Raw genomic sequence first — 27,149 nt, 5'->3', positions numbered from 1 at the left:
AACCCATAATAGCTGACTAGCAAATGACGAGCATTTAATGCCCTTATAACTGGACCGATGGGACATTTCGGTATCCATTTGTTGCTTACGTCATAGTCGGGTGTCTCAGTGACCGTTTGTCGCTTACGTCATAGCCCATCGTGATGGGATTCGGATGTTCATATTGTTTCTCGTCATCTTCTCTCCGAGAAACGAGGGAACTATCTGTATACGGTCAAAATCGGGCTCTCCTCTTGTGTGACTAATCGAGACTGGAATATGATAAGTTAAGGTTTGACCTAGTGTTATATCGAACCATGGTGCAAAGTTAGATCGTCGAGCTCGTGACCCAGAGACCGATCAAGATCAAGATCAAGATCGAGCAAGATCAAGACCGAGCAAGATCGAGCGAAACTTACGGAGCCGAATAACAGAAAGCCGAAATATCCGCAATCGGTCGAGGATCACGTCGGAAATTCCAGCACGTATCAAGGAGAGGCCGATTAGTTAGCTAATCATGAGATTTCTTACCTTATATAAAACTGTATCAAGAGTAAGACTCCCTTACTATATAAAGGGGTTTGACCATTTGTAAAAGACATCATTTTTTACGCAACATAAAGCAATATACTGTCATTTTCTAGCTACAATTATCTTGCTATGTTCATACATCAGTTGAAACATCTTTGGTTCAAGGGTGATCGAACTCGAGGGCCAAGACTATTCGATTCGTGTGGTTTGCATTTATTTCTTTTATCGTCAATTTCAATATTAATCTGTATTCTTAATTTGTGCTAAGTTATATCACGTATCCTTAAAACCGCGTATAAATTCAATTGTTATCCGTTTTTTTTAGGGTAAACAACCCCTCTTCCCTCGTTTAGATCCAATTTGATTTACGCTTTACTATCAATATTATACTAAAATTTCTACTCTCCTTCAGCCACGATAAGCTACTAGATCAGCATAAAGTATCAACCAATAAGAAGCTTTTTGTTTCTTCTTTATTGCTTTCACTTCATTCTTGTCCTATTGCTCTCTTTTCCAATTACTAGCTTCATTTATTTGTTTTTTATTAACAAAGATCAACTTAATTGGATTGAATCAATTGCTTGAGGTCTATTATAAAAAAAAATTACTATTGAATTAGCCTATTAGTCAAATTTTAGGTTAAACGGAGTAGCGATTGATTGGTTTTCCAAGGAAATGTGATGAATTGAGCGAAAATATAACTGAGTCGGAAGAAGAGAAGTATCGTTCGGTAATAGGGAGAAACAAGACAAGCTACTGAGAGGGGTCGAAATCGAAGAAGTAATGAGAATTTTCAAATGAACAAATATACGTTTACTATCAAGCTGAACTAGATGGGATAGACGGGTTGAATGATAACAGCTGAGGCTGAGGCAAATGTTAGATGGCTGGAGTAAGTGTTTCTTCTGAATTGAAATGGCGAAAATACATGGGATCTGTCACTCTCGTCGGACTAATCCAATTTAACTGAGAAAAAGAGCACTGAAGTAAAGGTCAGGCAAGCATCTGATGAGGGTGACTCTTTTGTCATTCTCGTCAGACTAATCCAATTCAACTTTCTTTTTTATGCAGGCAGAGGAGTTGAATAGACCACCCACAATTGATGATGGCTTCCAGCATACATATATACAAAGAAGATGAAGGATGGACAAAGAATACGTGGCGAGCTATGAGCTGAGCATAGGTATGTAATATTTTCTCTCCCCTAACCTAATAAAACATTGTACTACTTTTGTGTATTTTAGATCCTTTAACTTCTTATAACATATTATTTTTAACTTTTACGCTTGTTAGATTTCCAAGTACTTTATATTGTTTGTGTTTATTATTGTTCCTAAACAAATATTGAAAAGAATCAGAACTATACTTTAAAAGAAGTTAAAATATATCACATCAAGTCATGATGTTCAATCTATGATGAACAGGAGATAAATAGGACGAAACGGTAGGGGGAAAAAATATGATAAAGATATAAGTACAATGAAGAAAAAGTATAGTGCTTAATCAAACTCCACCGTAGTGTGCAAAATTTTGACTTGTTAAAGTTCAAACACCCATAGATTGTTCAAGAGTTCACACAGAGAATTAACACAATATGCTAGAGTTTTAGATCAGAGTAAATCCCTCTCCTCGATCTATTAGGAGGCAGAGCATATATTCTTTTGGACTTGGATAGCATAGCTCAAACTCTATCAACTATCTCAAAAGTTGAACCTTACAAAAAGGGGAAAACAGCAAAAATGGCGTAAGGAGAAATCCTAACAAATAGTTAAAACAAAATACACCTCTCTATCTAATCTCTCTCTCGTATGAATAACTTTAAACAGGGAATTTATCTAAGATCAACGGCAAATCTTTACATCCTTGTTTTTCCACATAATTATATGTAAACACCATTCAACAGCTGCCAATACTGTGGCAATAAGCCAGACACCATTGGAGAAAACTGTCTGCTTGCCTGTCCGCCAAAAAATTTCGGCACCCGCTTTACAAATGCAAATAAACATATTTAACTGCATGAAACAGTAGAAAGCTGTCAGCTAAGTTGTAATGCTTAAGAATGTTCCATGGTAGATGAAACCCCATCAAATGGTGTTACTTACCCTCCCCTCCAAGGTATGGAAATATCCTGCAAAAGATTTTGAAAAATTTAAAGGGCTTTTTGAATAAATATTTCAACACTTTTATGAATACAAACTCCACCTCAGGCTGGTTAGGATTTTGAAGAAAGGTACCAGATGATCAAGAAAGATTAAGGCATCTTTACCATCTTAGCTCATTTGTATCTTGAAGCTGCTAACTCGAAGAGCTAACCATCTCAATTCTCATATTATGACATGATAAAAGCAACCATAGAAGCTCCCTGACCAAACAAGCAGAATATCATTTTAATTATATAAAACCAAAATCTCCAGCGTAGACAGATGTTATCACTTGAGATACCGAAGGTAACAAAAGTAAACACACTGCAAGGTCTTAGATATGAAAAGAGTCGGTCCAAGAAAGAAAAGAATGGGCACAAACACGAGAGAGAGAGAGACAGAGAGAGAGAGAGAGAGAGAGAGCACTTACAAATTCGCTGTAGGAAGGGTATGTCAACCCACAAATCTTGTGTCACAGTCACCACCATTGGCATAAGTGACAGACAACGAAATTAAGAGCTATCCAAAGGAAAAATTATATTTACTGCTCTAGGAAGACATCACTACTTTGGATGATATGATCAAAAAGGAGATTGACACAATGGACAAGTTGACTTGTGAGAAGTGGAGAACCACTTGTAGAGGCAGGCTGAATGGAACTTGTGTTTGCAGGTTTTGCAAGCTAGCCGTGGAAGGCTATGGTTTGAAGTGTGGAGGACACTGTAACATATAGGGCACTCCTCAACACCTTCAAACTCCTTATCAAAATTGCTCTTCCATGTGCGAATTGCTTCAGCTAAAGCACCATTCTGCATTGTAAGAAAAATAATACTTCAGCCCAACCCCCCCAAGAACTCGTTGAAAGTTATTTAAATGCTGAAAAGGTCATTGAAGAAACATAACAGCCACTAAACAGTTAATTAACAACAAAGATGGTAAAATAACAATACCTGAAAATCGGGACATTGTATACCTTAGTACCATTAAAACTGAAGACTGACATTATAAATTGAAAAAGTATGCCTCAGAAGGAAACACATGCATGATCAAAGAGTAGATTAAATGTAACAGCTACATATATCAAGGCGATAAATTTGAATATAGCAGATGAGAGATTGACGGATTAATAGTGGGCAGACACAGGAAATAATCGGGATGGAATGGGAGAATGATGCACATATCAGAAGTAAGTCAGTGGGAGACACCTGATTACGAAGAAATGACATCATTGACATTAGCCACTTTCTCTGTTTAACCTCACTAATGCCAAGGCTCTTGGTACAATCTACATCCACAGACCTCAGTGGGTAAGATGCCGGAAGACGAATTACTAGGTCCATTCCTGTTTCGTCTTTTGTGTAAGTGGCCACCACTTCATTAGCAGATTTGCTTACGATGACCGAGAAATTCTCATCAGAAAAATTGGCTTTTTTTATCTGCATTTTAATGAAGGTTAGTGAGGAATTTTATGTCACAAAGAGCAAAAGACTGACTGAGATTACAAATAAAGCTTATGCTGCAAAAGTTAAGCGTATAAATAAAAGCAAGTATAGGTACTTAATGTTCATCCGGATTGGATTATCTTAACATTTAAGCAGCCAGTCAATCTTCCACTGGGTTAGCCAGCGTCAGGAAACTAAAAAGAAATGCATGACCCTAGCACTTCAAATGAAATGATTCATATTCAGGAAAGCCCCTGGAATTTCCTTTATTCTAATAACTCAAAAGTTCATTCTTGCTCTAGAGACTATTCACAATAATCTTAAATCTTCTCGTCAATTTCATCACTAGAGCCCAGATGGGTACAATGGACAATTTCATTTCTTGAGAACTTTATATCATCCACGAAAATGAAAGCAAAATTTCAGCATGTGATGAATTCATTTCAATAAATGTTCAAGTATCAGAGTGCTTAAGGATTCACATCATTCATACCTGGGAGAGTTCATTCATAATCAGAGGGGGGCTACAATATGCTCTAGTGAAAAATTCAATGGCAGATGAAGTAGAACGGTCACGTATCTCACTAAACCACCCTCGAACATAAGCTGGAAGAATACAAAGCATGAGGCCGAAAATTGCACCAGCAAGTGAAGCAATTTTTTCTGGTCTGACAGGCCAAAGTGATTCCAAGCAAAATAACACAGAACTAGAAGTGATGGCATGAGTTGCAGATTTCGCTGCTTCTGACACTGAAGGTGGAAGTTCCGAATCCTTCTTTTTCAAGCTTGATGGCACACAAAATTCCAAAGGGATGTGCTGGAAAAGACAATCTAATACTGTTGAAGTAGCAAACTCTTGAATGTACTGAACCATTCTCTCCCTCAGGGGTGATGAAGATGGTAGCGACACTAGATGTGAAAGTAACAAAGACCAAGCTAGAAAGACCTTTATCTGCCAAATTTAAAGACATTTAGCAAACAAAAGTGGTTTGCTGTAGCTTTGAAAAAGAAACAAAGAGAGGCTCAAAAAGGAAAAAAGGGAAAAAACTAACCCTTTCAAACGCAAGTAAGTCCATTTCAAGAGCTTCAAATGGTAGTTTTTCCAGCAGGGAAGAAACTTCTTCCCTAAGATGAAGACTTTCTTCAGTAGAACCGTCAGTGTCCTGGTTGTTGCAAGCATCTCCATCAGAGGAACTTGTCTTGTCGGCAGTGTGCAAAGCTAAGTGAGACACAGGTTCGGTTGAAAGAATAACAACATAAGCAGCACATCTTAGGGAAGGAAGTGTCACGGCAGAAAATAGCATTGCATACAAGGAGCTAACAGGCCCTTTACTTAGGCCCCAAATTTCAACTGATTTTACCGCCTTCTCTCTTGCAATTGAAGAGGACTCAACAACAAGTGATGCCACCAAGTCCCAGAACTTAGAATGACCAAGGATAGATGATGCTACAATTGAGGAAGCTTCACTACAATAAGAACTTGCCATAGCCTGCGTAGCAGCAGTAGAAAAGAACAACCGAAGAACACCTTCTATAATTCGGTCTTTGGCCATCTCCCATCTGTCACTCTTCAAGGTATCAGAAACATCAGCATGCTCTTTTGCTTCAAGACCACTTATGTTGCAAAACAGAGAAAACCCAATTAGAGCATTGCTTGCGAGTTGTATAGGAGTAGAGCCCTTCACTGAAACGGTATCGTTGACCCTCTTCAGCGTAACTTCTAACTGTTCACAACCAGAACCATCTGTCATAACATCATTCACATTCTCAGCAACATCCTCCATCATAATGACTGCTGCTTCAATCCACCACCTAAAACGGTATAAAACAAACTCCCAATCATCATCACTAAATTCTTCCCAGCAATAAGCAACTGCAACCAGAATCAATTTTGATAACAAAATTTGCACAACCGGCAGCTTGTTTATCACAGATAATGCAGAATTCTTTCTCTGCTTCCGAAATAATTCCAACAGTAGCATTCTCTCAGTAGAACTGACATATCTTTCTGGTCTTAACTCTTTCCCTCCTTCAATTGGTCGTACAGGATAGCAGGATATGACAAGGTGGAACCAATCTGCCATATCTGAAAATACCAGATTCAATTACACCCAAGACAGGGATAAAAATTTTTTTTTTTTTTTTGGTGCGGGGTGGGGGGCGGGGGGGGGGGTGTTAAAATGGATTGGAAAATTCAGATATTAGATGCAAGAAAACACAGTAATTGCACTATATCCCACAACAAGGGTAAAGCAAAGGCCACAAAAATAGCTCCCCTTCCAAACCCAACCCCCCCCCCCCCCAAAAAAAAAGGCATCTATCTCTGCCACATACCAAGACACTAATTTGATTACTTTATGTAGAGCTTAGTACTCAGCACAAAAAGAAAATTGCAGTTGTATCAGCTTACAACAACAACAACAACAACCACCCAGTAGAATCCCACTAGTGGGGTCTGGGGAGGGTAGAGTGTATGCAGACCTTACCCCTACCCCTACCCTGGAGGGATAGAGAGGCTGTTTCCAGGAGACCCTCGGCTCAGAGACAATATGCAGTTATATCAGCTTATCCTTTAGAAAATTGTAGTACAAACTGTAGACAGCAGTAATTTACCTTCTCCTGTTTGCCATGCATTTAAGGGCGGAAAAGACTCAGTTCGCTGGAGCCAGTCCATAATAGCCTCTTGTACTTCACAACATTCAGAAGAAGCAGACTGCATGTTTGCATTGTCTTTGTCAAATGGAAAACTCAGCGGTCGAATGATTACACTCATAACTGAAGGAAATATCCTCAAACAATTTATATTTAATGTTTCCCCAATATGGAGTTTATTCTGAAGCAGATAAAAAAGAAATATTGCCTTGTCCTTTCCCCATACATCATCCACAAAAAGTCTAGACAGTAATGATACAACAGCTCTCAGGAAGGGTTCTCCAATACTATCCATATTTGTAACAGGAGGTAAGTTTGAAAGGCTCAGTTCAGTAATTCCCCCATGAATAAGTGCACCATCAAGTAAAATGGTGACAATGGAATCTAACAACTCATCCTCAGGCGTATAGCATTCACTATTCAAATAATCACAGAGATGAGGCAAGAACGAGCACAAGGCACTTCCACCATTCCATTTCCAAGTGCATAAGATTTCAGCTGCTAGCCAGGCACGCGAATAATGACACTGAAGAGTTGTGGTAGGTTGATTACTAGGATCCTCAGTTGAAGATGGAGACACATCAGAAACAGCACCAGCAATAATTTTGTCAAACCCTATCTTTGGAATAAGTCTGTCTATCAGAGCAACAAACCTGGTGTCTCTTGGGGTCTGCAAAGGGTGAAGTACACACACAGAATATTCTGAGATCTCATAATACAGATTTTATGTTGAATGCATGATACAATGTAACTCACCTTGAAAAAGATCAAAATAATGCCACAGAAAATGTTACAAAACTAAATAGTTGAACGAGAAAGTATACAGGAATATCTATCAGTTACAAGACCTCACTGTAATTCCCTCTTTCCCAGCAAGCTAGACATAGAAGTGAATAGAAAAATAGGTGCACAAGATCATCCCAAACTGCTTAATAAAAAATACTTAAGCGGGAAGAACACTCACATCGGTTGAAACACTCTCAGTTTTCACCACGGCTGCTCTTTTCCCATCTTTCATATCTGGTGCAACCCAAGCAGGCCAAGATTCGTCCTGGCTTAGGAATCTGTCTAATAGCTTTTGTTCCCCAAACTGATCAGGGCAGAGACATTCAAGAAGTTCAAGGACCCAGTGACAGCATAACGATGCGACTTTGGCAGCATCCAAATTTCTATCCTTGAGCACAGCAATCCTCACAGCCTGGACCAAGATACTCTCCAGGCTCTTTCGACTATCTATGTTGATACTAAATAGGAACTGATTATCAATTTTGCGATCGAGAGAATGCACTAGTTCACAAGAGGCCAACCTTCTCTGAATTGTTTCCGCTGTTTCTTCACCAAACTTATCATTGAAGACAGTAGCCATGCGGCACTCCCACTTAATCACAAAAATTGCAGCTAAGATTCGTGAAACGAGCTCAATTTCATGATTCAAACATTTCAATGCACAAAAACCACCATCAAGCGCTTGTAAAGCAAAGTTAACCATCTGATTCACATCAATAGAAGGTTCAAATCCCAGCTCAGTGTTTTTGTCTCTGATAAGTATCAGAGAACACGTTTCCTTGACCCATATGAAGGGAGAATCCATCATGAAAACTGTCAACTTCTTAAGAACCTCCTCGAATACTAGTACTAATGTACTTTGGGACAGAAAGTTTGTTTCATCATCTCCTGCTATGCCACCCAGAACAGCACTGCAACGGAACAACAAAGCAGCCCAAAATAAGACAATAATAACAAAAAATTAGGTTTTCAGAGTGCTTAGTGCTACTAACTCTAGCCTTAAGCAAATGAAACAACACCTCCTTACCACCGAAGCCTTAATGTTGAGATGGGAAAACAAAAAACAAGAAAGGCTATAATCATAGGTAATGAGATAGAGAAGATAACCATGTAGTCATCCTATGGAAAAAAGTCTCTAAACATAGAATGATTGTTCCTGTAGCCCATATTGGTTGAGGAAATGGATTGTACTTTCCTTATATGATAGTGGACATCCTTAGCTGACAATAGTCTCTGGGTTTGTGTTAACCCAAAATCTATTCCTTATCGCAGTATCAGAGCCACTCATTCCTATTCTCGACGTATCCAATGTTGGGCCCCCATGTTGTATTGTTCATGCTTCAGATGTCCAATCTTAGGCATGTGGAGGGTGTTAGTGCCACATTGGCCTAAGTTTCTCGGAGTTGAGTGCAGGGGTCCAATACGGTTGTGGATATAAAGGTAGCATCCTTCATTATCTAAATTTTAAGATTCGGGGATATGGATGCTCGGATTCAGCTAAATATAATTCAATATCTAAATATAAAGTTTTGAAAATATGTCTAAATTACGAGACATTAAGTGGAAAACATACAAGGAACTCTGAAACGGAGAAAATATTGATCAAGAGAAGAATCTGAGAAGGAGATAAAAAGAAAAGGACTGACATAGTTCAGGATCGAATCTCAACCTTAACTTTATTGTTTCCTTATAAAAAGAAAAAGAACTAACATAGAAATTTCTTTATACAAGTTATTGCATTTTCTTCAATTTCATCCTAGCTTTTGTTTTGATTTCAGAAACTATTGTATTTGTCCCGAATTTCTCCGTCGATTTTGGTCAAAGAACCCCAAATCTGTTGACCCTATACGGATCCCATACCCACGTCGTGTCAACATAGGTGCAGTATCGAAAGTGAAGAGTCCGTGCAACTTATGTTTTGGCCAATCATCAGCTCATGAGCTATCTTTGGAATTGAGTTAGGCTCGATATACATTTTTCTTATCAAGGAGAATCCAAAGATTTGATATGTAGCATAACATTTTGCCTAGATTCAGGATTCAAAAACCTTTGTTAGATAATTATTATGTATAGTTTTTTTGAAAATGATAGTTATGATGCATAGTGTCCCACATCGGAAAGTAAATGTCTACTTCTATGTAAACAATATATATAAATAGGTCTATTGTAAGACACTTTAGTTAATATCTATCAATAAATTTCCCGTGTCATTATTTCTCACATGGTATCAGAGCAACCGTACGAGATTCATCGTTGTGCAATAATTACCAGCAATTTCGAGAAGAAGAAATTAGTTAACCAGAAATTTTTCAGCTACCCAGGTCTGTACGCGATCGGTGTGGTGCAAAAACCAGCACCACCACGAGGTAGATCAGCTTCTAGCAACCAACCCGTAAAAATTTCATGGCAAAACCCTTGTCACGCATGCTCATGCACCAGCAAGAAATTTTTTGACGAGACTCCGACTCACGCATCGGCTCGTGAAGCACTTTCCAGCCGGTTTTTAACAAAATTTCTTCAAGACAATTTGATCGTCCAGTGATTCCAAGCATACCATACTATTCTTTTTACTCCGATCATTTCGCAATTTTTCCGGCAGCTACAGTGATTTTTTCGATAGCTATAGTGTTTCCTTTACCTGTTTGAGCGAGTTACAATTGATTGTTTCTATTATTTGGTGATAATTTGCTCGACCTCTGCAATCCAACGCCTTTGGGATTTGATATTTTTGGTTCTAACAACACGGGTTATGGAAGTTCAAGCGTTATGATTACTTCGAAACCCTTAAAGGAATGTTCAAACTACTTAGCTTGGGTTTCCCGGTGGAGTCGTGGTGCAAGGGTCAAGGTGTTCAAGACCGCTTGACCAAAAAGGCTAACGATTGAGATGAGAAGGCCAAAGCACTTCAGATATGTCATTTAGTTTGGTAAAAGGCTCGCACTTTATACACTAATGACATATCTCGTTTCTATGATACGATATTGCGGATGACAAGTTTGAAGAAATAGGAATTGGGTATGTTTACGTACTTGGGTCAAGTACAGGCAGTCATAGAGGAATTACAAAAATTGATGCCAATTTCTACTAGTGTTAAAAAGCAAGAACAGCAAGGACAGAAGATGTTACTAGTTCTTACACTCGTTGGACTTCCTAATGACCTTGATTCATGCGATCAGATTTTGGCTAACCCGACTGTCCCTACAGTTGTTGAATTGTTCTCTCGATTACTTTGCCTTGCTGAAGTGCCAAATCACACAATGATCTCATCACAAACAGTTGACTTCGTTGTTCTCGCATCACAAACATTGAAAAATCGGGCACTCTAACTATGGATAATAGACAAGGAGGTCGTTTTGGAAGGTCTCGACCCAAGTGTTATTATAATAAGCTTGGACACGCCTATGAGGTGTGTTACACTTTGCATGGTCGACCACCTAAAAATGTTCATGTTGCTCAAATCGGGACTGCACATAACCAGAGGTTTTCTTTATCTGAATGGGAATATAATGAGTTCTTTCAGTATCGAGCAAGTAAACAGACACCTCCACAAGTAGCCTCTGTTGCTCGAGCTCATACTTCTGTTGCTGATAATTTTTTTGCTTGTGTTTCCCAATCTACTACTCTTGAACCGTGGGTTATGGACAAAGGTGCCATTTATCATATAATAGGTCACTTTTGTTAAATATTGTTTATTCACAATTTCTTCCCAACATTACTTTAGCCAATGAAGTCCAATCAAAAGCAAAAGGAGTTGGACAAGCTAATCCTTATCCTCTATCACTTTAGATTTTGTTCTTTACGCCCTTGACTGTCCTTTTAATCTTGCATTTGTTAGTCGGTTGACTCATGCCCTCCATTGTTGTACATATTTTATTGATGACTCTTTTGTTATGCAGGACAGCAGTACGGGACAGACGATTGGCATAGGGGTGAATCACACAGCCTTTACTACCTTGACTCACTCAATCCCTACACAACATGTCCAGTTATAGATCCTCTAAACCTAATTCACAAACAATTAGGACATCCGAGTTTATCCAAGCTTCAAAAGATGGTGCCTAGTTTGTCTAGTTTGTATACATTAGATTGTGAGCCATGTCAACTTGTAAAACATACCCGAACAACCTTTCCGCATGGTGTTGAGAGTCTGTGTAGAGTATATTTTTTCTTTAGTTAATTCTAATATACGGGGTCCTAGTAGAGTCAGTTCAACCTTACGATTTTGTTATTTTGTTAGTTTCATTGATGATTACTCAAGATGTACTTGGATTTTCCTAATGAAAGATTATGCTAAGTTGTTTTTTATATTCTAGAGTTTTGTGCTGAAATTAAAAAAAATTAGTTTGGTGTTTCTATTCGCATTTTTTGCATTGATAATGCCTTAGAATACTTATCCTCTCAAATTCATCAATTGATAACTTCTTAAGGAATTATTCATCAGACATCTTGTCCGTATACTCTTCAGCAGAATCGGGTAGTTGAGAGAAAGAATAGGCACCTCATTGAGACTGCTTACACACTTCTCATTGATTCCTATTTTCCACAGCATTTTTGGGGCAATTCAGTTCTCACGTCTTGTTATTTGATTAATCGAATGCCTTCGATCTTCTATCCAAAGTCAGATTTCGCATTCAGTATTGTTTCCTCAATCACCTTTATAATCTTTTCCCCTCGTGTTTTTGGGAGCACATGCTCATTTATAACTTAGATCTCGGAAAAAATAAATTAGCTCCTGGTGCTCTCAAGTATGTCTTCCTTGGTTATTCTCGAGTTCAAAAGGGATATCGTGCAACTCACCTGATTTTTGTAGGTACCTTATGTCAGCTGATGTCATACATTTTTAGTCTTGACCTTATTTTACCTCTTCTGACCACCTTGATATATCTGGGATCTTACCTATAGTGACTCGTGAGGAGTTTACTATAGCTCCTCCTGGATCCTCAACCACAAGTCTTACCGTACCGACCGTTGAGGAATGTAATGTTGCTCCTCATAGATCCCCAGCCACAGGAATCACTCTTAACTTACCGTCGTCTCATCCAGCATCATGCCCAGCTGATTCACGTCCTGCACCTAACCGTGCTCCTACTGCAAACTTGTTTCCTCCTAGTCTACTGATTGCACTTCGTAAAGGTATGCAGTCACACTTAATCCTAATCAACATTATGTTGATGCCATCACTCCATAATTATTTTATATCTTCTTTGTCCTCTGTTTCCATCCCTAAGTCTACATGTGAAGCATTGTCTCATCCAGGATAGCAACAGGTTATGAATAATGAGATGTCTGCTTTCCTTGTGAGTGGTACTTGGCAACTTGTTCCTCTTCCTTCAGGTAAATCTACTATGATTGTCGTTAGATTTATGCGGTCAAAGTTGGTCGGATGGTCAGATTGATCGGCTTAAGGCCCGCCTTGTTGCCAAAGGGTATACTCAAATATTTGGGCTTGATAACAGTGATACTTTCTTTCCCGTGGCTAAAATAGCATCAGATCTGCTCTTTCTATTCATGGTTGTTGTTCGTTATTGGCACCTCTATCAATTGGACATTAATAACATTTTTCTTCGGTGATCTTACGGATATAGTTTATATGGAACAATCACCTAGTTTTGTTGCTCAGAAAGAGTCTAGTGGCCTTGTATGTCAATTGTGTCGGTCACTCTATGGTCTAATATAGTCTCCTCGAGCCTGCTTTGGTAAATTCAATACAGTTATCGAAATGAATCTAACCACTCTGTGTTTTATCGGCGTTCTGGTTCAAATATATGTGTTTATTTGATGGTTTACGCTGATGATATTATTATTAGTGGCAATGATCAAGATGGTATCACCAGTTTGAAGCAACATTTCTTTCAACACTTCCGGACTAAGGAATCCAGCTCAAGTATTGTTATTTCACAGCGGAAGTATGCCTTACATATTCTTGAAGAGACAGGAATGACGGTTGTAGACCCATGGATAAAGGTGGCAAGTGAGCCGGTTAGGCCCGAGCCCGGCCCAGGCCCGCGAGCCCATATGAGTAGTGGGCCTAAACGGGCCTACCCGTTTAAGCCCGGGACCAGGGGCTTAAGGCCAAAGTGGGCCGGTTCATTGAAGAAGCCCGTTAGGACCGCGACCGTTTGGGCCCGGGACCGGGTCCTAAGTGGGCAGGTTCAATCGGTCCTAGACGGGCTCAAACGGCTACTTTTTTTAAAAAAATCCAAAAATTTGATTTGAGACATTCGTATTTAAGATTTTAAGTTGATTTGAAACAATTTGTGTTATTTTAAAATTATTAGAAGTATTATGCTTAATGTTTTAGTTTGTTAGATTAATTTGAAGTATTATGTTGAAGGCATTGAACTTTAATTTGAAGTATTAAATGTAAACTTTAATTTGCAACTTTGATACCGAGTTCATCTTTATATATATATATATATATATATATATATATATATATAGCTAATGTTATATTGAAATTCGAATATAGCTTATATACTATACACTTAGTATATTTATAATACTATACTACTATATATACAATCTTATATAAAGCAATTTCTTGTAAATTATCTAAATTATATATATATATATATATATATAAGCTATATAATTTACAAGAAATTGTCTTACATAAAAAATTTAAAAAAAAAAAAGTCAGGCCCACTTAGGCCCCCATATATTTACATATAAGCAATTTGTATAGTATATATGTATATTATAGATATAGATATAGTATATGTAATATATATATATATATAAACTATATAATTTACAAGAAATTGCCTTAGATAAAAAAAAATTAAAAAAGAAAAGTCAGGCCCACTTAGGCCCCCACATATATATATGTATATATATAAAAGCAATGTATAAAGTATATATATTTATAGATATAGATTATATATAATATTATATATAAGCTATATAATTTACAAGAAATCGACTTAGATAAAAAAAAATTAAAAAATAGTCAAGGCCCGTTTAGGCCCACTTAGGACTGGGCCCGGCCCACATAGCCGGGGACCATTAGTTCGTGGTCCCGGTCCCGGTTACACCCAAAAGGCCATGAAGTCCGGGACCGTTTAAGCCTGGCCCATGAAGCCCGGGCCCACTTAGAACCGGACCGTTTAGGCTCGGCCCGCGAGACCAGTTTAGGACTGGGCCCGGACCGTTTGCCACCCTTACCCATGTATACTCTTATGGATCCAAATTTCAAATTTCTGCAAGGACAACGGAGCCTCTTAGCAAACCTGCAAGATATAGGCAGCTGGTTGGTAAGTTGAATTACCTCATAGTGACTAAACTGATACTTCCTTTCTTGTGAGTGCTGCAAGTTAGTTTATGGACTCTTCTTGTGACAGCCATTATGATGGAGTTGTTCGAATTTTTCGGTATATAAAATCAACCCGAGGCAAAGGACTGTCGTTCGAGGATCGAGGCCATGAACAAATCGTTGGATACTTAGACGTCGATTGGGCAGGATCACCTTCTGATAGACATTCTACGTCTGGATAGTGTTTTAGTAGGAGGTATTTTGGTACAAGAAACAGAATATAGTTGCTCGATCTAGTGCAGAAGCAGAATAACGAGCAATGGCTATGGCAATATGTGAGCTAATTTGGATCAACAACTGCTCAAGGAATTGAAATTTGGAGAAATTAGTAAAATGAAACTAGTATGTGATAATCAAGCTGCTTTTTATATTGCGGCAAATCCGGTATTCCGTGAGAGGACTAAACTATTAAGATTGAGTGTGGGAGATATTATTACAAAGTTTGTGAGGTCAAATAATTAGCATGCAAATATTTTCACCAAGTCTCTCACTGGTTCTCATATTAGTTACATCTGTAATAATCTCATTACATACGATTTATATGCACTGGCTTGAGGGGGAGTGTTACATAGTTATTATGTATAGTATCCCACATCAGAAAATATGTCTAGTTCTATGTAAACAATGTATATAAATAGGTCTATTGTAAGACATTACAGTTAATATATATCAATATAATTTCCCGTGTCATTATTTCTCACACTTTATATAAGGACTATAATCAAATCAAATTTCATTGGCACGACGTGTGCATATATAATGTTCCCGGAGGGAACCCTTAGTAGCTCACCCTAAGAGTGTAACTCCAACAAAACTCCCACAATGTCCAAATAGTCCATCAGCCACAGCCTACCATCACTTCAAACATCGAGCTAAATAAGTCTAGAAAAATAAAAAATAAAAAACTTCAAAAAGGGAGCAGCCGGAGACTATGGCACTTAATTGCTGGCACCAATTTTTTAAAAGCTGCAACATAGCGTGGCTACCAGTTATTATTTTTGGGTGAGTATGCTTACCTATGCTTAAGTCAATATACGTGGAAGATTCCTGAACCTGCGTCTATCCTGTGAGGTAACATTAACATACACCCATTGACAGAAGCTGGCTCTTGCCTAGCTAAAAGAAAGCAAACAGCATATCTTGACTGGACCTAGAATACACTTTTCAACTGTAAAACGAATTTCAACTACATTAATAGTTTATCATCCTGCAACACACCACTGTTGTGAGAGAAATGTACAGCCCCTCATTCTCTTCAAGGTTGTAACGATGGCTTTGATCAGCAAGCATCTAGCTAGACATATATGCTAGACGCATTAAAATCACTTCAAGGTTACAACTGCAGTAACTTCGTCGGAACTAATAACTTTTTTTACATGTTTCTACGCACTTAAATGTCAAATATCACTATTTTGGAAGGCCATCAAAGAATATTCTGGTGTCAACAATTAACAAAAGCTTTTAGTTGCAGTAATAGATTTACCCCATTCAGAAGAGCAGATTGAGATTTACACTATACAATTTTGAGGTAGGAGACAATTACCAAGGATTCAAGGCAAAAGATAACAACTCCTAGTTCAATAAGACCCTTAACAGTTCAAATGATTTTAAAATATAAGTGTGATAGAAATGACTCGATCCACAACATCCCCCCCTCCCCCCAACCAGTGAAAATCCTCAAGCCTAATAAATGAGATACTTAACTCTCTGGTCAGAGTACTGCTTTAATATGGTGGGAGTCATCGTTTCAAATTCAATAGCAGGTAAAACTTATTAGATGCCAAAGTTAGGTAAACAGTAAAATGCAACCATTGTAACACTAGAGAATGTACACTTCCATGTAGAAGAGTTAGATCAAGACGCGCGTAAGGAAAATATTTCAGGAATTTGTTACTTACCGCATATATGAAACACTAGAAGTTTCAAAAGGTGGAAAAGCTCGAGCAACAGAAATGGCAGTAGAATCCAAAAGCTGATGATGCCAATGGGCAGCCTGGGGAACTTGGAAAGTGCCTCTAATGCTAGTTTGTTCTCTTGCTTTCTCAACGAGCATAGCCAACAGAGAGAGGCGGCAATCAGAGTCCACAATCCCTTTTCCGGATTTCAGTTCTTCCAAATTTGTTGCATGTGTAACAATGCTAGCCCACTGTTCTGCAAAGCATTCATCATCAAGTAACAAAAGCAAGAGATCTAGTCGCATGCTAGTAGTGGGACTGTTAGCCTGCAAGCACCAAGGAATAAAGATTTCCTTGAAGACATGCAAGAATTGTTTTGCTTCAGGTTCAATGCAAAAGATCTCTTGAATTATCTTCCGCGGACCAAATATAGAGACAGCAGCCGCCATAAATCTCACTGCATTAGGGGAATCCTAAAATTGACAACAACCAATATGAGAGAATAAAAGTAAAACTGAAAGAATTTGATAAAATAGAGAAAGCAGCCACAGTAATGCTCACTGCATTAAGGGAATCCTAGGTTTTTCTTTTGCTAAAGAGGGGATCCCTTACAACCAACATAAGAGAATGAAAGTGAAATGGAAAGCAATTGGTCAAAGACAAAAAAGAATAATCAAAGCAACTTTTGCCTTTTTGGCAGGTCACCTGTGGAAGAATTTCCTTTACCTATTCCCAGAGGAGTAAATGCAAATGCATCTAAATTCAATGACCAGATGGGAATGGTGAAACCACAAAAGAATCAAATGCAGATAAGATGAATTTGAGCTAACATTATTCAGGTAACTCAGTAGTGAAACATAAGGAAGCCAAGTTTCTACAGCTATAGGAGTTTTCGGACTTCCCTTGAAAGCAAATTAATTTCTAAAATAGTGTTTCAAAGAAGGCTAAGGTCTGAATATTAACTAATATAAGTAGTCAGCAAGGCTTTGAAAGCTTATGGAGACAAATTCCTCAAAGTCCAAAATTGAATAGACAGAAAAGTAATGTTAGAAACAGGCTTGTCGAAAATATCCAAATTTCCCTTTTTCTATCAATTTTTTGATCAGGAAGCAGTAGCGTTTCATTATCTGGTGCACCTCTTTTACTGATCTGAGATGAATAAAACCCTAGTAGCACCAGAATTCTTCTTCTTTAAGGCCAGAACCAATTAGGAGAATCAGGAAAAAAGGCATCTGGGGAAGAAAGATAAAATCCATTCTCAAAATGTGGGGATATTACTAATCATCTATTTTTGGATGGGTATTGATACAACAAGTTCACTAGCTCGGACATGAATACAGATCAAAATGTCTAGACTTCTGGTTCGTAATTCAGGGTCAAAACTCTGAGACACCATCACAAAATCTGAAAATCTTAGACAAAGCGCCAAATGTCACCATTTCTTTAATTCATTACAAAAGTTAATCATTAGCTTAAATGAATTTGGATATACCATGACCTGCATCATAACATTCTCAGAAGAGATTAACACAGGGAAAAAGGGGGGGAAAAAGTAAAAAAGACACCCATAGTCCACAAGAAGGCAGTAAAAGGAAAGATGGAATACCAGCGGACACATAGAGAATGCTATACGCAGGATTCTTCATTGCTCCTCATAGGCAAAAAGTTTTTTCCTTATATAATCCTTAAGCACAGAGTCAAGTATAAGTAAAAAAGAATTATTATGTGCATATGTTCCACAATTTGATTTTATTCAAGTTGACAATTCAGTTTCCAAATTTGAAAGTGAGTCGTTGAAGTTGACAGATCCAAATGTGAACTTGAGCAAAGAAAAGCTCTTGGTAACATATTCCTAGAAGTCCAGAAAATGATTGTATAAGAGTTAATTTCCTGATATTTCAAAGAATATATGTCTCCACAGATGGTAGAGTGGGAATTATTATGAAGCACAAAATTGCACTGGCAAAACTTAGAGGCTACAAGCATAAGCCAAAGCATGAGATCCTGTTTCAATTATGTTGCCAGGTTCTACTTCAACAACCCATAACATGTCTGAAAATCACAGGCTGTGTGAAGTAAATTTTCAAAAGATGTTTCAGTTAGCAGTCCCATTCCATTGTAGTACGCACCAAGACTCTCTATCTCTCTCTCTCCCTCCCTCCCTCCATTTCTTTGGTGGTGCTCGGGGGGTGGGGGGCCGAGGCAACCATGGTTTAGAGCCCAAATTATTTTCTATCATAAAACCATGACCAAAAGACTACATTACTAAGGAATAACTTACGAGTGTTTTAATCAAAGGGAATGACTTTGACAACGTTGGTCCCACCAAATAAACTAGAGGCCAAGTTTCACCTTTCCTTACTGCGTGTTGATTCAGTACTGACAAGAACTCGGTCACCCCTTCTCCATTCTCAACAGAACTGTCTGTTTGTTGAAATACACCCGAGCAGGTCTGTTGAAATGCTGAACAGAATTGCAAAAGCAAGTCAGCTTCCAGTAAAGAAAAGTCCGAAAGGATTTCAACAATGCATTTGCCAAGATCTTGCACATAACCCTCTGGAATTTTGACATTAGGTTGTCTTGATCCCTGACGAGAAGGTTGAACGCCATCATCAGAAGAATCCATAGAAGAGAAGACCCTTTCCTGGTTCTTTGAGCTGACAGAGAACAGGTATTCGTGCCACAGCAGCTTTAAGAGGATCTGATCTGTAAGTGACCGCTGAAATCTGTGGGAATTTGCTGCATCAGAAAACCTGGAAGAGAGGCCCAAAATCAGACGAAGAAATACATACCCAGAAACTAAAAGAGACAAATCTCAACATAACTGATAAAAAGTTGAGAGGCCACAGAAGTTCAAAGGGAAAAGTTCAGTGGACTCTTCACCTATCCGTGTTTTTCAAGCAAAATAGAAAACCTTCTCTCATCGCTCTAAAGAGAGCAAGACGATCTAGTTGTAATGAATAACTCAAGCTTCTTCCTGCCCACAAATTATGAAAGAATTCAAGAAGAAACTTCTCTGCTTCAACTGCTTGTGCAGGTAGAACATCCAAGAATGATAACAGAGCAGGATATGATACTTGCTGGGATCCAAAGCAACCATTTCGAAGAAAATGCCAGAACCTACTTAAAGCAGATTTTTTAACTTTCAAGATACTCCAACTCTCTGGAAATTTTTCAGAAAACAGCAAGATCACATCCCACATTGATGAATGGCAAGAGGGATCCTTTTCATGGAAAGCTCCAAGTATTGCATCCGCAAGATGTGTAATGTCTGTTTCTTTAATAGTATGAGGAATATTTTTTATGAAACTACTCATGACCGAGTAAGTGGCTGAGCGAATAGCGGGGCTCTCAGACTTCAGAAATCCCAGAAATAACTTATGAGCAGATAGCAAGTTCTCAGCACAGGACACAGCAATGGCCTTGGCTTTAGAAGCACGCTTTAACTCAGCTACTGAAACAGACCGTTCAGGTTGTGCGCTGACCACAACATCAAGAAGGGTGGCCAATGCCAACAGTGATGAAGAAATAACCTGGAATCAATTAAAATAAAAGAAAGAAAAGATCAAGACCAATGGGGATGAAAAAAATTGTAATAGTCAAATGTGAGAAGCGGGAAGAAGTCTAAAATCTTTTGATAAGTAAGCAATTTTTCTACATCTAACAGCACCAAGGAGGTGCTAATATATACAATGCAAAAATTCAGGTACCCAATAAATATTAAAAGGAGGCAAGGAAATCAGGCAAAGGTGTATTTTCCTTCTCATCAAGATGCAACGGTTTTGAGATATTTCATCAAATAATCAACATCATTACCATTGAAGCCTATATCATATTCTTCTTATAAGGGTTTTCTCTGCACATACATATAATCTATGTATCAATCTTCTACACCCTCCTCAAATCTGTATATAATGTGTATACGTTCCTATTCTCAAACATCAAATAGTAAAACACAGTAGAACCCAATGCAAGTTAACAGCAAATCAGTGTTCTGTTAGGCATTGACCAAATAAGTAGAGATTGGCTGCTTATAACCTAAGTTGCGCGGACTCTTCATTTTTTATGCCGAACCCGTCTGGATCGGGATACGTTTGGGATTCGGTCAACCAACTTCAAATACTTTGACCAGAATCCATGGACAAACTTTTTTTTGTGTTGTGTGTTGCGGGGGGGGGGGGGGGGGGTGGAATTAAGATTTTGATTTCCCAAAATAAAAGATGAAACAGATTTAAGACGTGGGAAATGGCATACCTTCAATATTATAGTCCTTTTGTCTCATATTCGCTGCTTCAATATACATGTAAATTTTTCACATAATATCTCTCAAAATTTAGAATATTTTTATAATTTTGAATTTTCTTAGCCAAATCCCAGCACTTGTATCCATAACTAGATCCGCACCTCCGAATCATAAAATTTAGATTTTGCCGAATCCCTCTCGGATCCGTACCCATATCGGATGCCCGCACCCGAGTCCGAGCAACATAGCTTATAACCTACACGAGTCTTGACATGACTCTGAGCACAATTGATATCAAATAAAGCTTTAGCCTGATCTAAGATCTGCATGCATAGCCATTATCCGATCATGTGTGCCAGAAAAGCCAATTATGGAATTTAAATGACTTCTTCCACAACATTTCCTCACTTCATAATGCCCCTGTAGCTGATTTTTTTATGCTCAAGGATGGAATGTATTTCTAACAAGGAACTTAAAAGATTGGGAGGTTGCAAGATTTTGTGCTCCGTTACAGTCCCTTAGCACCACTGTCTTGGATCAACACAAGGATGATTCTATTATACGGAGGTACCATTCAGGTGGAATCTTCTCAGTTAAGTCTTGTTACATGTCATTGACTTCTTCCAACAGTGATCTTTGGTCTTGGAGGTATATTTGGCACAACAAAGCACCCTTGAATGTTTCTTGTTTTTTCCAGGCTTGTGGCTAAGGAAGCATGCCTCACCCAACCAATTTTTCAGAAAAAAGGAATGCAATTATGTAGCAGGTGTCTCCTCTGCGAAAAGAACCCTGAAGATACTCATCATCTTTTCCTATACTGCAAGATCTCTTATCAGACTTGGAGCATGTTTTTTGCCATTTCAAGCATGTCCTGGACAATGCCTCACTCCATTCTAGATTTTATACATTGCTGGAAAAGAGATGGTCTCAATAGGAAGACACACAAGCTTTGGAACACTATTCCCATGGTCTTTTGGTGGACAATTTGGAAAGAAAGAAACACAGAGTTTTTGAAGGCAAACTTAGCAACATACATAGCCTTAAATACAAATATATTTCTTTGCTAGCTTTTTGATGCAGCATGACCTATGTAAATGACGCCGACTCCATGTTAGATATGATTGAGGCTTTGCACGCTTCGTAATTTTTAACGCACTGACTTAGTGTTGTTCTAAAACAACTCTAGAGTTGTTACAATGAAACATATAACGACCTATGTTCTAAAACCGATCCGTATTCTTCTCCAACACCAATCCGTATCCACATATATTTTTAGCTTATGTGTGGAAAGACTTCCTTTCTTTCTTAAATTTATGTGTCCGGTCAAACACTGTCACATAAGATGGGTCAGAAGGACTGTTTTATTCTCCTGTACATTTAAATTAGTATATTACACTAGCTCATAATATTTCGATTGGTTCTCCGAAGAACGTGAGTCACAACGCAACACTCTAATACTTTGGTTCATGCCATACCAGAGAATTCAACCTGAAAAAGCAGGAATGTTGTGCTGTTGGGAAGCTTTTAGAAGCACAATCTTATGCTGGTGATAAGAACTAGAAAAAGATGTTTTTACTGAAGCACTTGAAGTTGAAGGTTCCAGGCAAGAAATTAATCTACTGAAACCTTTCATTTTTAAATGCCTTCCTCATGATGAATATTAATCGAAATATATGCAGCTTTTACGCTTCATTATACATGATTGATAGAGAATTTGCAGGAAGCAAAAAGCCAATTCAATCAACATTCATGCAGCTGATCATAACAGGAAAAATGATAATACAATCATGATATTACCTGCATGTGCATCTCTTCTAGTTCATCCGATGCCACACTCTTATCTGACATGCTCTGGGGAGTAAGCTTCAGATTTTCCTCAATGTACTTGAATATCTCCGATGTGTATAACATCAAGACATCTAGTCTCTTCTCTGGTGCTGGAAAAGCAGCCTGTTAATATTTACACAGATGGACCGTGAGGCATAGGATGAAGACTGAAACAGCTGACATTGTGCTTTATTTAGTTATATATTAACAGACAACTGAGTGAAGAAGTTACATCAACAAAACAGAACCAAAAAACGAATAGCATCTCCTTGATCTTTCAGATCATGCCTCAGATCCTTTCTGTGCTTTAAACCACAACATGTGGATACTCTCAGATATACAACCTTTGCTGAATAAGTTTATCCATGAGCAACAGCTAAAAATAAACATGGGATTGATTATAAGTTCCAAAGATTACTTAAAATTTCGTTGGAAACCAAAGGTATAGATTACAGCACCTATCCATTCAGAAGAAGATTCGAACAGTGCATAAACAAAGTAGGTACCTCCGACATATCTATTTTCTATGCCATGATAAGCAAAGCAGAGCTGGTCAAACATAAACCAAGTCTAACTAATACAACTTAAAGACAAAACTATTACATGAAATTCATGTATTCGTTCCACTTCACTGCATCGATACACTATCATGTTGGTCCTCAATTGCATTTTGGTGTCTAGCACTTCCAATTAGAAGAAAGTTTATTCTGTATCCTCAAGTTGCACGTGAGAGTACCATGCAATTAGTTAGTAAATCTACAATGAGGTTACTGTCTGAGAAACACACGAACCTGAAATGATCTTTTTGCAGCCTGGGAAACTTCATAGACAGAATCAAACTGGGAAAACCACCATGGTCCCATCAAAGACTTCAGATAAGGAACTAAACCTCTTCTGCAAAAAGAGGAGAAGAAAAAGGACAATGAAAATCACCCAAAGTAAGGACAGGAAACAACAAAAATTTGGAAGCTATAGATGGTATCCAAAAGCTACAAATATGATCTGCGACAAAAGATTGAGAAAACTACTCATCCGCTTCAAACTAAATGGGACTGATTTGAGTTGGGGCAGTTTAAAACCATAACTATGCTAGAGGTTGCAGCAAACAGCAAATTTCCAAGTTATGAATCAGGTTTCAGCTACTTAAGAAGAAAGAGTTATTATTATCATGGGTATCATTTGCACCACCCAATCATTAAATGATTTAGGGGTCAATTTTACGAAAATGCAAGTGCCTGTCAACATATTCCTTAACTACCGCATCACTGGCAGCAGGTTGCAATTTAATCTATAGAAGCTAACAAGGAGCTCAACAAAACAAGTTTTCATTTAAATGAAGGAAAATTTGTGTGTGTGTGGGGGGGGGGGTGTGGGGGGGGAGAACTGTAGACACATCATCAGGGCCAATTTAGTTTGAAGAATGATGTCCATGTAGCAGAAGCAAGATAATAACTATATCTAGTTATGATTTAAATAAGATAAGTACATACCCAACAATGGCAACAAGGTTTGTCATGGTGTCATGAGTTGCTCGTCGAACCTCTCTGCTGTAATCCAGTAGCAACTTCTTGTATTCAAATGCCTATCAGGAAGAGCAGGGGAGTAAGAACCACTTAAGAGACTGATAACTAGTAATTCTTCCACCCAAACCATAAAAAATTTAGAAACACTCCATAGTTACAACAATCCAACACTCAAAATGTAAATAGTGTCATTAAAGGCTCGCCTGAGCACTTAAACTTAAAGCTAGGTAAGATGCAAGTTAGGTGCTCCACCTCGTTCGACAATTCAGAGTCGGCACCAAGGCAATACAGCATGCACCTGACCGCTCATGGACTCTTTTTTCTTTGAAAGCAGCAGTATACGAATGTGCATATCTAGAAATTTTCATTTTTTTGAAGACCCTGTCTAGAAATTTAAATTGTTTTCATCTGAAACAGAAACTTAAAACGATTGTTGAACTTAGTTATACTGATTCTTATTTCAAATAATCACTTCAATAGGGAACTTTCTTTAAAAGGAGGCCAAAATCTTTTTCCACCAATGGCAAAATATGCAAGATAAGATATAGCACGGCCAATTGCCTAGACGTTGTACTATTAGGGTATTGGCCAGCAACTAGGAAAGAGAAGTGAGCATACCCACTGTGGGATTGTTGGTATTATATCCTTTGCAGTCTTTTGTTGGAATAACTGAGATAGAGATGCCAATGCTTTCAGCTGTTAGAAAAGAGAGGAATTTTAATGAGTTTTCTCAAACATGAAAAATTAAAGTATCACCGAACTACAGGCAAGTCCAACAATGAAACAAAAAAAATTAGATGAATAATGAATATGAAGATTGCTTCCTAATTCGCATCTCTCAAGGAACTAATATTGTCCAAACTGCATTCTAACAATAGAATAAGAAACGAAATTACTTTAGTGGTAGGGTCCTTTCTGGCAAGCCTCTTCAAGTGTTGCGCCACTTCACTGTCAATATCCTACAAACAAATACGCCATCACAATTAAGAGTGGAAACACTACCACTTTTTTTCACTTAGAAAAAAAAAGGTCCTTGTGGGTCAGCCTTGTCATTTGGATAAGCGGCAATTAATCAATCAAATTCAGATAAACCATCAATTAGGAAGCTTTCGAATTTTGTTAAAGAAAAAATAAAGCTCGTAAATTGCAGAATCTAGTGCCCATTAATATAGTTTAAAATTCTAACAATGAAAAATACCAAAACGCATAAAAATTTTAAGTGTAAGAGAAGTTAAATTAGAGTGTACCAAGAAAGGGGGAGAATCTTCAGCTGACAAAGAAGAGTCAACACGGGAAGTGCCCATATAGCCTCCGAATCCCACAGGGGTAGAACCTTGGGGCAGTAATGAAGCAGCAAGACTGCATTCAAACCCAAATAATTACAAATATTAAGAAAACGAGCATAATAAAAACGAAGAGAATGAATAAGGAAGAAAGAGGGGACCTGCTGCTAGAGGGACGAGACTTGCTTCTAGCTCCATCTCCTTTCGGTCTCCCCATTATTTTTCTACCTTCTTGGGTCATACGTTAATTAATTGAGGGAACGCCGATCACACAGAGCTTAGAAGCTCTGCTCTTACCTGAGAAGGACAAGGGACTGCGCCTCTTTTGTTCAGTAATTCACTATATATGTTCGTCGTCTCAAACAGGTTAATACTATTTTGGTCACCGCCTTTTGCCTATGTAGGTTTTTTTTTTTTTGCCCCTCCCAATCATAAAGTTGCCCTCCAATGTTTTCTTTCGCTCTCCATTTATTTTTATTTGTCTCATTTCCTCTTCAAATTAACGACTCTTTCTTAAAACTTTTTGGACATAGCACCCAACCAATTCTAATTGTTTTCTAGAATTCTACATTTTATCATGCTATCACTAATCAAACTATCAATAAACTAAAGCAAATTTATTAATACAATTTATAATTATGCTTGTATAGAGTAAAATTGGTTTATATTAAGTATTTGAATGACAGAATGACACGTAAAACTGGGAAAAGACGAAAGACGAAGCAAATGGAAGCCAAGACCGTGGGCAACAACTTCGGTTGACATCGGGTAAACCCGTAAGGGAACATTATCAATGAGGTCAAACAAATATTTGTTGATATTCAATGAAAAATATTCATCGGCATTAAATACACATATGTTATAGAGAATTTTGGCATTTATGGTATATCGTTGCCTATTCAACAATGCCCCCATTATTGTCATTTAAGAAGGGCTTGATCCTAAGACCATGTTCCCTAGGTATAGCTATAAATAGTGACTTCAACAGCCATTGTAACACACGAAAATTCTGACAAACTTATGCTACACATTATTCCAAGCTAAATAATACTTTATTTTATGTCTAACGATATTCTTATTGCTGCCTACGGAAGCTTTGCTCCCAGAACCAAGTTGTTTGTTATTTTATCTCAATTTCTACGCTGAGCCTTACATTTTATTTAATTTATTTATTACTTTGGGATCAAATCGATTCGCTTGTCTATAAACCACGCTATAAATTCAATTGTACCGCTTTACGGGTAAATAGTTTGGCGCCCATCGTGGAGCTTAGATAGTTGTGTAATTGAATTGATTCTCGCATCTATTACTAATCTGTTTGATTCTTTGTTTCTGAGTAAAAATCTTAAAAGATGGCAGCTAACGATGACAACATCGCACATAATGTTGAGGCCCAAGAAAATCCGCCTCGACACGAGGATTCGATTAGTGACACCCGCAACGAGGAAGACATAGCCACGCCGGTTCATGATGGGCGATATCCACGACACGAACATGAGGCAACTCCTAATAATGTCGAAGACGAGCACGTTGCG

At 38.0% G+C, this 27,149-nt stretch overlaps 1 protein-coding gene across 2 annotated transcripts; it reads right to left on the bottom strand.

Moving 5' to 3' along the window:
• Positions 1-2,029: 2,029 nt before the first annotated feature.
• On the bottom strand, positions 2,030-26,021 carry LOC104233754 (E3 ubiquitin-protein ligase listerin). 2 transcript variants are annotated; one of them, XM_070152745.1, is made up of 20 exons: positions 25,776-26,021; positions 25,579-25,690; positions 25,228-25,290; positions 24,950-25,027; positions 24,299-24,390; positions 23,600-23,702; positions 22,779-22,931; positions 19,622-20,271; positions 19,292-19,491; positions 19,020-19,201; positions 16,742-17,211; positions 7,710-8,442; positions 6,707-7,415; positions 5,146-6,179; positions 4,587-5,045; positions 3,857-4,087; positions 3,082-3,460; positions 2,777-2,872; positions 2,613-2,638; positions 2,030-2,522 (listed from the first exon to the last, which is right to left on the bottom strand). In XM_070152745.1, the coding sequence occupies exons 1-17, from the start codon at positions 25,853-25,855 to the stop codon at positions 3,233-3,235; spliced, it is 5,577 nt and encodes a 1,858-aa protein (XP_070008846.1). In that variant the 5' UTR covers positions 25,856-26,021; the 3' UTR covers positions 2,030-2,522; positions 2,613-2,638; positions 2,777-2,872; positions 3,082-3,232. The 2 variants fall into 2 exon arrangements, with proteins under 2 accessions (XP_070008846.1, XP_009785494.1); XM_009787192.2 differs by having other exon boundaries at positions 19,020-19,491; positions 25,776-26,020.
• Between the last annotated feature and the right edge of the window lie 1,128 nt (positions 26,022-27,149).

Source organism: Nicotiana sylvestris, chromosome 7 (genome assembly GCF_000393655.2).
Source record: "Nicotiana sylvestris chromosome 7, ASM39365v2, whole genome shotgun sequence".
NCBI lineage: Eukaryota > Viridiplantae > Streptophyta > Magnoliopsida > Solanales > Solanaceae > Nicotiana > Nicotiana sylvestris.
The sequence above is the reverse complement of the archived record's forward strand: the minus strand, read 5'-3'. Positions and strand labels throughout refer to the sequence as shown.